This window comes from Branchiostoma floridae, chromosome 10 (assembly GCF_000003815.2).
Source record: "Branchiostoma floridae strain S238N-H82 chromosome 10, Bfl_VNyyK, whole genome shotgun sequence".
NCBI lineage: Eukaryota > Metazoa > Chordata > Leptocardii > Amphioxiformes > Branchiostomatidae > Branchiostoma > Branchiostoma floridae.
This window is the reverse complement of record NC_049988.1, coordinates 6,061,543-6,072,970: the sequence shown is the minus strand read 5'-3', so window position 1 is coordinate 6,072,970 and position 11,428 is coordinate 6,061,543. Positions and strand designations below refer to the sequence as shown.

The window sequence follows — 11,428 nt, the reverse complement described above, 5'->3', positions numbered from 1 at the left end:
ACATATCTGTGCTTAACTTTCGATACCTCTTACAAAACCCAAATTTAAAATAAATGGATACATTTATATGATATGTATTATCAGATTCAAAAGCAACATTACAGAGAGCAATGTTCTAGGTAGTTTATTCAGTGGTGTCGTAAAATACAATGCCAATTTACGTCGCTATTTTTACTAGCATGTCAAAGGTCACAGAGCGCATGGAAAGACGTCTGCACATTTTTTGCTGCGTACTTTCTGATATTTTGTACCGAAAAGCCGGCTGATTTTACCAATCATGGGGAAGATTAAGCGTACGAGGCAGAAGTACCACAATGCGGCGGTCAAACTGGGCCCTCAAGCCGAGGGGAAACTGGACAATCCACCTCAGACTACAAAAGTAAGTGATGGGGGTGGGGGGTTGTTGTTGGGTGCAGTATTTGCTCCAATTTTGATCTTATCAGCAGGTGTATTTTGCCCTGTCAATAGTGCAAACGTTTATGTTATTGACAGTTAAGATAGATTGACAGGATGGTAAGAAGAATGATGATAATGAAGATAATGTAATGATATCAATATTATAATGATGATGATATAAGATATAATGATGAATAGAAGATAATACTAATACTAACGGGAGGGGGCCATACTTCGACAGCCGTTCTAGGTGGATGCGCATGGCTTTTGTTATTGTACATTTTACAGTGAACTCATCAAAAACAAGTTAAGATCTTGTATACATCCATAGAACTGTAATTAAAGCTTTACAGATATATATTTCATTTAACGGTAGCGTTCCGCACTGTACTTTGACAGCGCACGAAACTTACGGCAGGTTTTCGGCTTGCGTCCTAGCAGAACGTTCCAACACAAAAAAGGGGTCCAAACTCCGACATAGTAACAACCAGACAATCGCCGTACATTTTTAAACATCTTATGCAAATAGAATAGCACTAAAAGTTTTCATTACTATTTATTTGTACCAAATATGGGTCATATTTTGTATAACGCAGTGTTTCCGCCAGAGGGGCGTCCACCCGTCCATTGACGGTCTCATTTCGTTTTGGACGGCTTGAACGCAAACAGAGGCCGTCCTCATAAAAAAAAATGCGACCCACATTTTGCCGAGAAATCTGTACAAACTTTAACAAAGTCGATAAATGTAAACCGCAGTTTTGTGTTTTGTATTGAAGCTAGACGCTTGGGGACGCCGTCCACAGTCAGAAAGCCGCTTACTGTTCAAGGTCTCAGTTATGCGAATTTTCCCTGCCACATTTCGAAAACTTGGCGGTAGGTCGATCTCGCTATTACGCTACAAACTAATAGTTGTTATTGGAAGAAATAACTTAATAATGCAATGGCTACAGGATTTTTTAGTCGGTAGGGATCGATTTTTCTTGAATGTTTGTCCGCTCTACGGACGGGTTGACTAAGTTCATCGTGTTGAGCATCGCTCGCCCGCCGGCGTGCGTGACACTGATAGTAAAATGGCGGGGCTCCGACTGGGTGAACATTGTGGTATCATTTAGCTCCGTTTATCCAACCCAGTTTAAAGGCAAGACAGAACACAGGTATTATTTTTCGGAAGTCTAATAAACATAATTTCTATGTGTGGTGGTATTTTTTCACATGTCGCATTTGACGAAGAATAATTCAAGAGTTTCCCGGGCCATGGTCTCCATACGTTCGCTCGTCAACTTGCACGGAAGGCGTCAAACTTGTGCAAGTTTTTCAATCGTTATCTGTGGGGCTTACTAACTTCGACACATACCCCGACTTTCTAGTTATTTACAACAAGGTTTAGGCTACAGCTAGTTGTACTTCTTACGTGCAGGCATCTATGCATTTCTCCGCAACAATGATTTTTAAAACCTGTCGAAGTTTGGACCCCCTGTCGAAGTATGGCCCCCTCCCGTTAGTAATAGCGAAATCAGTGAAGATTTCTGTTGTCGTCTTTCCGTTATTGACAGGAACATCCTGTGGCAGTACACAGTCCTGGATTTGGAATCATGCAGTCATATGCTGGCAATAAAGCAGGGTTCTCCCCAGAATCTTTTGAAAAAAATAACCCGAACCAACACGCTGCGCTTGCATGAAAATAGGTTCAATTTGCAATGACAGAGGTTGTCAAATAATACAAGACTAGTATTAATATATCATAGTGTGAGTGATTCCTTTGTTGTGAAGTGTCAAAATGACAATGCCGACTGGAAAAGTGATGCCACTTGGCACAAAAATCTGCGAATTTTCATAGATTTTAGTAAACCTAACCAGGAAAATAGGAAGAAACACACTAAATTTTAAAGTAGTATAGTGGAGCTTGGCTAGCAGTATAGTGGAGGGCCTCCGTTATTCCATCCTCTGGGGAGGACTCTGTAAAGGGTTAATGTGCTCAACATTAACAGCCTACATTCGACATCATCTGCGCCATGTTGCATTACAGCGTACGTCTGTAAACCATAGGAAAATGCTACTGCCTAATTCAATTACCCGCCATCATGGTCATTGGAGGATACAAATTATAATTAGTATGATGTCCATGGAGCAGGACAGACAGAGTGTGGTGTTGGGGAGAAGTATCATTTACACATGCAGGGCCTCGTTAATGTTGTATCTCTCTACATTGCAGCTCCCGTCCCTCCCCCTCCCTGTGGGGACTCCAGTCTTCCCCACCGCAGGGCTATTCCATGGAGCAGACACACCCGACCCTGCAGCCCCCCTGTCCATGGAGCAGGACAGACAGAGTGTGGTGTCGGGGAGAAGTATCCGCACTGAGGGGGGAACCAGGGTCAGCAAGAAGGACAAGAGGAAAAGTAGGCATGATGCCTTCCTGCAAAGTAAGTCTTGATTTTTAAACTTTAAAGGCAAGTTATGCATTATTAGAACATTGAAAGTGGAAATATCCTGGGTACTCTGTGATCTGTATGATATTGACATTTAGTACAACTACTACTACTGTCAGTCAGTCTATGCAGACTATGACACTATGCAAGGACAATGTAGACTATAATACGAAAAAGGTGTACAAATTGAATACAAGATACATAAACTAAATGATGCAACTTGGAAATAATGAAGGTTTTTGACATTTAGTACTGCACCATTTTACCACATTTATGTCATTTTTTCATACTTTGAGCAGTTAAAAATGGCAAAAATCGCAAAGCGTTATATACTTGTTCATGACATCCTTTTCAACCAGTGCTACATGTAGAAACCAACCTAACTGTTCAGGAAGGCAAAGAGACAAATAAACATAGAACATATCTTCAAACTGATCTAAGCAAATTTCTCGGCTAAATGGTGATTGCTGTTTCTAGTCAGATTTAGGTTAAGCTTAGTCATTTTAGAAAACCAGAGATGTCTAAACATAATTATAAGTTTTGAAAGAAACCTTGAAACTGAGGGAATCAAATTTGCTGGCTAATTTGTGTTGATCACTATTCCCCACTAGAGCTAGAAGCTGCCCACACGGCCAAGAGGAAAGCAAAGGAGACGAAGAAACGACAGCAGACAGCCGTGGTAGGGGACATGCAGCCGCTGAAGGACGCGCTGCCTCAGCTGACAGCATTCCTGGAACAGCAGCAGGGTGGAACAGCAGCAGCTGGTCAGGAGAAGTAAGGATGCTTTGTAAACAAAAAGAGTTTTGATGAGTTATAAATGTATCAGCATTATTTCAAGTTGCTTAAAAATTGATCAACTATTGGTCTCAATTTCAATTGAATCATCCAAATCATGCGTTTGAATTTTGAACAATGGTGTACTTTGGCCATGCAAAGTGTGTTCAAAATATTCTAGAAAAACCTGTCCGATAGCAGTAGATATCATCCAACTTATTACGTACTCCAGAATACATGTATCGAATATTATCAAAGCCAAGGCATGAGATGATACCATGGACATGCCAGCTTTTCCTCATAGAAGTTATGGAACTTTTGATTAGTACCTTAGTTCTTGTCTTCTGACCATTCATGGCTATAGTGTAGTATGAAATGTGCTCTGAAAAGAATATTTCTTCATTTTGAGATGTCATTACTTGCCAGACACCACATTTACTGTAACTTACTGTATTATACGTAGACATTTAGTAGGTTGTTTAATCTTTGCTTTCATTTTCATTTTAGGCAAGAAAAAGAAGGAACACTGAAGCCAAAGGAAAGGAAAAGAATCGAGTAAGTTGCCATTCTTTGTGGGACACTCCATTTGAGTTTCTCTATATATATTTGTGTAGCTTTGTGCCTCCTTCACAGTCGTGCATACATGTAGTACATATATTCAAGTCCGCATCAGTTGCGTATTGACATAAGTTTTGCTTACTAAAGGTTGCACAACGTAAAAAATATTTTGAACCCCACTACAGCTCGCATCACAGAATTTCAGGCTGCTTGCATTACTAGTCAGAACATTGCTGTATCATTTAACATGTTTCATTTTATCAACAGTAACATTTGTATAACACAACCATATCTAAATGTTTTCTTTTTTCTCCCAGACAAGAGGAGCTGTCCAGATTCCAGCAGATCTTACAGCATCCCCAGTATCGACACAACCCTGTCTCTACTATCATGGAACATCTCAAGAACAAACTGTCGAAAGAACAGGACCGGAACTAAGGAGGCTACTTCAGTCTTGTCAATTCAAAAATGTAATCTTCAAGCAGATGTATAGTAACAACTAGCTTTTGTACATTGCCTGCTATTTTGTAGTCTTTCAACTGGTGCTTTTTTCACACAAGTGTACAGAGACCTGGTCATATTATATACATCTCAGTAGGAATTAGGACATCCAAATAAATTATGCACACTTTGATTTTTTGTCATGACACATTAAAAAATCATCATGTCCCTGTATCATACATGTACTTTTGTATGAAATTGATTTATTGCTACAAAGTGAACAAAAAAGTAGATAATCAGAGAAAAATAGAAGGTGCTGGAAATTAAAGAAACATTTTTATCCACCATTTTTACCATCTAGAAGTCCTATTCATTCGTTGTGCTATACTTTGCTCATGTTTTCAACTAACCATAAAACATAGCTATTTTCTATTGTTACAAAGTCCTTTCTGACTGGCTTATTGTATTATCAGGGCCAACAAGAACTAAGAAGTCAATGTGATAGCTATCTCTATCCAAAAAATTATGTGCAGTTGTATTAAAGAAACAAAAAGGTAGAATCGCGTAGATGAAGTCTACAACTTTTTTTGGTGATCCCTGATTGCAATAATTTCAGCAACTGCTAGAAGTCGCTTTTGATTCATGGCAGAAAGGTCATAAGGATTACAGTTATGATGCTGATTTGTCTACATTGTAAAGTACTAATGAAGAACATGTATCTATTCCCTGTACTGTAATGAATAGAAACTAATGGCTGTAAAGCACTGAGATGGGCCAGCTTGGTTAGATAGAACATAGCCTGACTAAAATCGCGCTCCTAGTGGCCAACCCTTTCAGTTACAAGGGTCATTAACCCCAGCCAGCAAGAGATTGTGTAAACACAGGCTAGATTAAACAGAAACATTAGCAAATAAACAAAGTCCTAACAAGCGAGACACGTGCAGACAATTGTAAATTTACCATTGTGCCAAGTTTATTCATCTCGGACTTGCAGCCATAAAACAAGACACAACATCTCTAATTATGCAGATTATAACTATTACAATAAAAAATAACAAGATCACATCTTTAGATAAACTCAACACTATAATCAATTATGACAGGATCCAACAATTGCAGCAGTGCACTAACATGTCTACATACAAGGGTGATGTCAAATCTACAACTAACATTAGAAATTTGAGTGAAAGAAAAACAAGAACTGAAAATGGCAGTTTTTTTTAAACTAACGACACTCGTTACACAAAATAACTGTCTAAAATGCCCAGGGTAAGATATTACACACTTAATACATCTTTAAGCTGCTGTAGTGTTTTTTTTCTTAATAATTTGAATAATGACTAAAATTTGAAACTGAAATCAGGGTTCCTTAAGTAATATGGCACCATGGTTTAATCTGTGTTTCTTAAGTACTAGTAAGATGCTGAATCACAAATCTCATCATTACATATATCACTATATAATATAACATAGAGGGATTTAAGACTCAAATATATCATATAACACTATATACATTGCAAAACCTTAGTACATTGTATAGGATTGTATAGGATTTTACGGTCAATATTGACCGAAGGAGGCCATATTTATAATGCAAAACCATAGTACATTCTATAGGGTATCGTGTTAAGTAAAATGATCATGTTGGATTGTATTAACCACAACAGAACTTGAATTAGCAGCTGAAGTATGGCTAAAAAGTATTTCACATTACATGTAGATGTTCGTATACTTTCAACCGAAAGTATCATGCAACACCAATATGCATTAATTTGTTGCTTCTCGGATTTAAAACAAACATAGTTTGAAAAGCTTGAGGGCTCGGTTTATGACTAAGGGGCACTCAGTTTTATGTCTGCTTGCTTCCAGAACGAAAAATACATTGATGTGGCATAATTATGATTGAGTTATTACAAAATGCAATAAAAAGTATGATTAAGTATCTATAGATTTCATAACATGATTTATCAACTATATGTACTTTTTTCACCCATGCAATGTGCAAGTTTGGTTGGACTGTACTCTTTCAAACCAATGCCTCCAAATTTGTGACTACATAATGTGCATGTATAATATATTATTTTGTACTTCAAGAGTAATACCTTCAGTAAAGTATCTCTGTACAAAACAACTTTGTCAAATGCCCCCAGACTCTTGACTTGCACTTCTTATTATATGCAACACTTATTATATTTATAGAAAAAGTCTTGGACCAATCACGTGCACATAATTCTACCCAGCACTATATGGCTGTACCTACAATACACTTTAATATATAATAATTTATATATACACACTGTATGGAATAATATGATTGTCAAATTTATGATCTGGCAGTGTGTTGTTGTTTCTTAACTCACAATCTTTCCAATTTTTTAATGCCTTTCTTCATACAGACATGTCAGATACTTGTAAAATAAACTCACATAATTCCACCAGGTGCCATAATACTGCCACATGGGGAAAAATACATTGATATAAAGTTATTCACGAGATTTACCATTTAATACAGCATCCGTATAAACCTGAGGTATATACTTCAAAAATTTAGGCATTCAAGACAATCTAGAGAAGGCCTCTACAACATTTTTGCTATGTGGCGAGTTTATGGCATCCGGTGGTTTTGCATGATACAGTAGAAGCCAGTTAATTGCACGACGGATTTTCACACACTTCTGTTAACTGCACGGAATCCCCAAATCCCAAACCTGGGCGGTCCAGCTAGAAGATAACTTCGCATTATTGCACCAGCCGGATAATTGTACAGAATTCACAGGCAAATAAGCTGTTCAATTACGTGGCTTCTACTGTATTCCCATTATAAAGTGAAGGGTATTACACAAGTCCAATACAGGACACAGCAGTGCCACAAACGTACCACAGTCCAGTGAGATACCCCCATAGGCTATAAATCAATCACAGTAAAATGTGCTAAAACTGATTCACAAATAAAGCCATAAATATAAAGACAGTGTTTTAAAAAAATGGCTACTTCGATTTCACTATAAACTGGACCCATATTGCATGCCTCTGTTGGAATCACACGCTATGACAACTAAAATTTTGTATTTTTCTTACGGACAAAATCAGTTAAAATACAATCCATTTAAAAAATACGACTCCATTCTAATTTTACAATAAACACTAAAAAGTAAAAGCTATTTATCACTGAAGATAACGGGAGTTGACAGTTCACAGGACATTTTTAAACATGAGGAAGTTCTTTAGTGGCGGAGGGAGGGGGAAGTCTTGTATATCTTCAGATCTCCCTTCCTCTAGAATTGCATGTACTCTCAGTCTGCACAGTCGCTGTAAGCTTGGATGGTGCTGCTCGTGGCCTGACAAGAGTTCTTGACACTTGCTGCCATCTGCCGCGATCTCGGCCGGCGTCTTTCCGTTCCTGTCTTTGGCCTTAAAGTCCGCCCCCGCCAACAGAAGGAGTTCGACCTCCCTTACGGAATTCTCCTGCGCGGCTCGGTGCAGAGGTGTTTGCCCAAAGACGTCCTTCGCATTGATGTCAGCCCCAAACTCCAACAGCAGCTTGGTGGCGGCGAAGCGCCCCCTTTCTACTGCATAGTGAAGTGCAGTCCTGCTGTAGACCTGGGATGCTGAGAGCACGGATCGTCTGGCGACCTTCTCGTGGCTCAGAAGTGACGCGATGGTGTAACAGTCGCCCTTGTACGCGGCTTGTTGGAGCGCCGTCCATCCACGGTAGGTTTTCAGGGAAGCGTCCGCACCCCGATCCAACAGGAGACTGATCACGTTGTTCTTGTTGTTGAACTGGGCGGCGAAGTGGATAGCAGCCCAGCCGTACGGATCCCTCGCCCGTAACGATCGCCAACAATTGCCTCTCCTCAACAAGACGTCCACTGTCTTCAAGTGGCCGTTCTTGACCGCTCGGTGGAGCGCCGTGCGTCCATCCTTGTCTCGGACATCGAGATCGCCACCGTTCTCCAAGAGCTGACTGACCTTACGGTAGTGACCGGCGGAGGCGGCGGTGATGAGGGGTTTCGCTTTTGTTGTTGTCTTCTTCCCCATATCTATTGGCATAACTGGCATGGATGGCAATGGAGCTGTAAATGGTAGATCACTTTGAAGAGAAAAACCCCTGCAGACAAATAAAACAAAATATTGTAAGTCATCTTTTGTCCATTCATATATTATAAACTATTGACCAAGGTAAGTGAACTGAATGTCAATAGAGCTTCTACAAGTTTTACTTATTCTACAACATGCCTTGTGTGAGTTGCTAAGATGCATTTTAAACACAGAAAGATCTTCAAGGTTTCTGCCCAGACTAAATTGGTATGTTGGTACATGTAATGGTTAGAACATACCTTAAGAGCTTCTATTGGGAAATAGAATGGCTCCACCCACAAAGGGATTTCTTTAACACCCGAGGCAAAGCCGAGGGTGTTGGAAACCCCCAAGTGCGCATGCGTGGTGCGACTCTATTTCCCAACAGATAGAAGGCCGAGAGTCTGTGTTCTAACCGTTTGGAACATGGCCACTACCCCAAACTAAGATTCTCTTCATTTTTTCTCATGATGAATCAAGGGCAATACAAATTCAGAGTATAGCTGCAGCTGTATTATATTGAAAATAAGAAGAGACGACCTGAGATAGAGAATGAGATATCAATGGACCTGTTCATGTCTCTGCCTTTAATCCTGTCCAATCCTCTGGGCAAGTACTGAATTAGCTTGCACAGTGTGATCTGACTAGTGGTGCAGAAAAAGTGTGGTCCTATAAAAATGTGTGGTTCTGATTGATGCAAATGAGTTCAAAGTACCACACATTTTTCATAGTACATTTGTACCATACCTTGCGCTTGCTGCACTATGGGGATATAGACACAGTAATTGAAGGGCTTTGGTTGGCTGAGGGGTAGGGGCTATGTTCTTAACCCCTGTAATTAGTTATTACAAAATAATTGTTTTCATCTAATGAAAAAAATTCTAATAGCTGCACACAATTAGTAGATATCAAGTGCAAACGTATGCTTGTAGCACATCATTATACACAAGGAAAAAAATTTTCATTGTAGCAGTATGTTAACCAGGGTGCTGTATTTTCTCTTAGTCTTAGAGAAAAATGATAAATTGGGGCAATTGCTTCCATGTGGTCTAGAAAAATTATATCTAGAACATGGCCACTACCCCTCAACCAATCATAGCCCTTCAATTACTGTGTTTATATCCACATAGTGCAGAAAAGTAGCACGTCGCCGGAACGTACTGCACCTGCGCAAAAAGTATAGACATGCTAATCTCCCAGTTTACTAAAGGTCCACATTTAAGAAAGTGTGTGCGGCTATAAGGGTAAAACTCCGTGTACGTTTTACATGAAAACATGTCTGTAACATATACTGTGCAACAAGCGGGATTTCAATGCAACGTTAAAAACAACAACCAGTGTTCGCGCAGGCGCAGTACGTTCTACCGACGTGGTCAGAAAACCACACATTTTTCATGGTACCTCGCTTTTTTCATAGTAAAGCACTTTTTTGTCATAGTAAAGCACTTTTTCTTCACCACTTGTCAGCTCACACAAAAGTAGGTGCATTCTTTCTTGAATTATTAATAACAAAATGATGGAATCTCAAAATGCCAATTTAGTCAGGGAAAATAAGGAATATCTGTGTTACCTGCCAATAACAAAGGAACGTCCTATCATACTTCATAGTATCAACAGCTAACGTTATGTCCTCTATACTAGACTTCTAACATCAAGATGATCCTGTCAATAGTGCGAATTTCCTACTGTTAGCAGGATCATCCTGTCAATAGCCTCAGGCATTGTTTAAGGTTGTCTGAGTGAAAAAAATAACACGATCGTTCACACCACATAGCCTAAACATACACACAGTATAATTACGAGGCAATCAGCGAAGGGGAGGGGCACGGTCCAAAAAAATCTTACGACAGAAATTCTAAGAAATCTCACTTTCTTGACGCCTTCAACCTCGTCGTATGCGTTTGCAAAGAAACTAAACCTCGGTACAAGACACATTCAAGTACACGTAACTTCAAGTTATATTGTAGACGATTAGAAACATAACAGGATCAATTCTGGTTGAGAATCCGGAAGTATAAACAAACGATCACGCCACGTTTTAGATCGTAAAATGTTTGGCCGTACTCTCACTGCACGGATACAGTTTTCCTTACCTTTTGGCACTGATTTTAAGGCTTGGTCCTTCCTGGAAACTATTCACGGTTCTTGATCAAATGCAGAATGTTTCAGCAGGCGTCTGAGACCGGTTTAACTGGGAGTAAAATCCATTTGTCTGATCAGCTGTCTGCGTCTGTCTGTAAATGTTGTCATAATCTGCCGCAATTCGGTACGCTTGACGTTTACGACATTTGAAATTACATCTTTTAGCATTTGAGGATATATGTCAGCATTAAGACTTACGGTAAGTTTTAAGAATTGTTTTTAATAGCTAAATACAAAAGTGGATGGTTGTAATATTTTGTAGTTATTCGAATTTTTGTGAATAATGTGCTAATGTCGTAAACTGCAGCTGTTTTACGTTACTAGTGAGGTCAAAGGTTAGATTTAAATCCCCTCTATGATAAGATCTGATAACCATGGAATCAAGATTGATTCCATGATGATAACAATGACACGTGCACGTTTTTCTACGAGAAATTATAGGAAAGACAGTGCGTTAAATTGGGAAACACTTATGTAAAAAAAAAGGCGACGATTCTTTGGCAGCATGAGGGTAAAAATGCGTGGACTTTAAGAGTAAACTGTTTACTCTTAGCAAAAAAAATTATATTTACTAATAGTAATAATGATATTCCGCTGAGACCCTCATGTGGTAT

General features: G+C 39.2%; 2 protein-coding genes across 2 annotated transcripts; one reads left to right on the top strand and one right to left on the bottom strand.

Moving 5' to 3' along the window:
• The first annotated feature begins 154 nt into the window (after window positions 1-154).
• Window positions 155-5,813, top strand: LOC118424229 (protein FAM207A-like). The gene is made up of 5 exons (XM_035832769.1): window positions 155-379; window positions 2,609-2,816; window positions 3,434-3,596; window positions 4,104-4,151; window positions 4,472-5,813. The coding sequence occupies exons 1-5, from the start codon at window positions 278-280 to the stop codon at window positions 4,590-4,592; spliced, it is 642 nt and encodes a 213-aa protein (XP_035688662.1). The 5' UTR covers window positions 155-277; the 3' UTR covers window positions 4,593-5,813.
• LOC118424228 (26S proteasome non-ATPase regulatory subunit 10-like) lies at window positions 5,547-10,924 on the bottom strand. Its single transcript, XM_035832768.1, has 2 exons — window positions 10,766-10,924; window positions 5,547-8,703 (listed from the first exon to the last, which is right to left on the bottom strand). The coding sequence occupies exon 2, from the start codon at window positions 8,652-8,654 to the stop codon at window positions 7,788-7,790; it is 867 nt and encodes a 288-aa protein (XP_035688661.1). The 5' UTR covers window positions 8,655-8,703; window positions 10,766-10,924; the 3' UTR covers window positions 5,547-7,787.
• Between the last annotated feature and the right edge of the window lie 504 nt (window positions 10,925-11,428).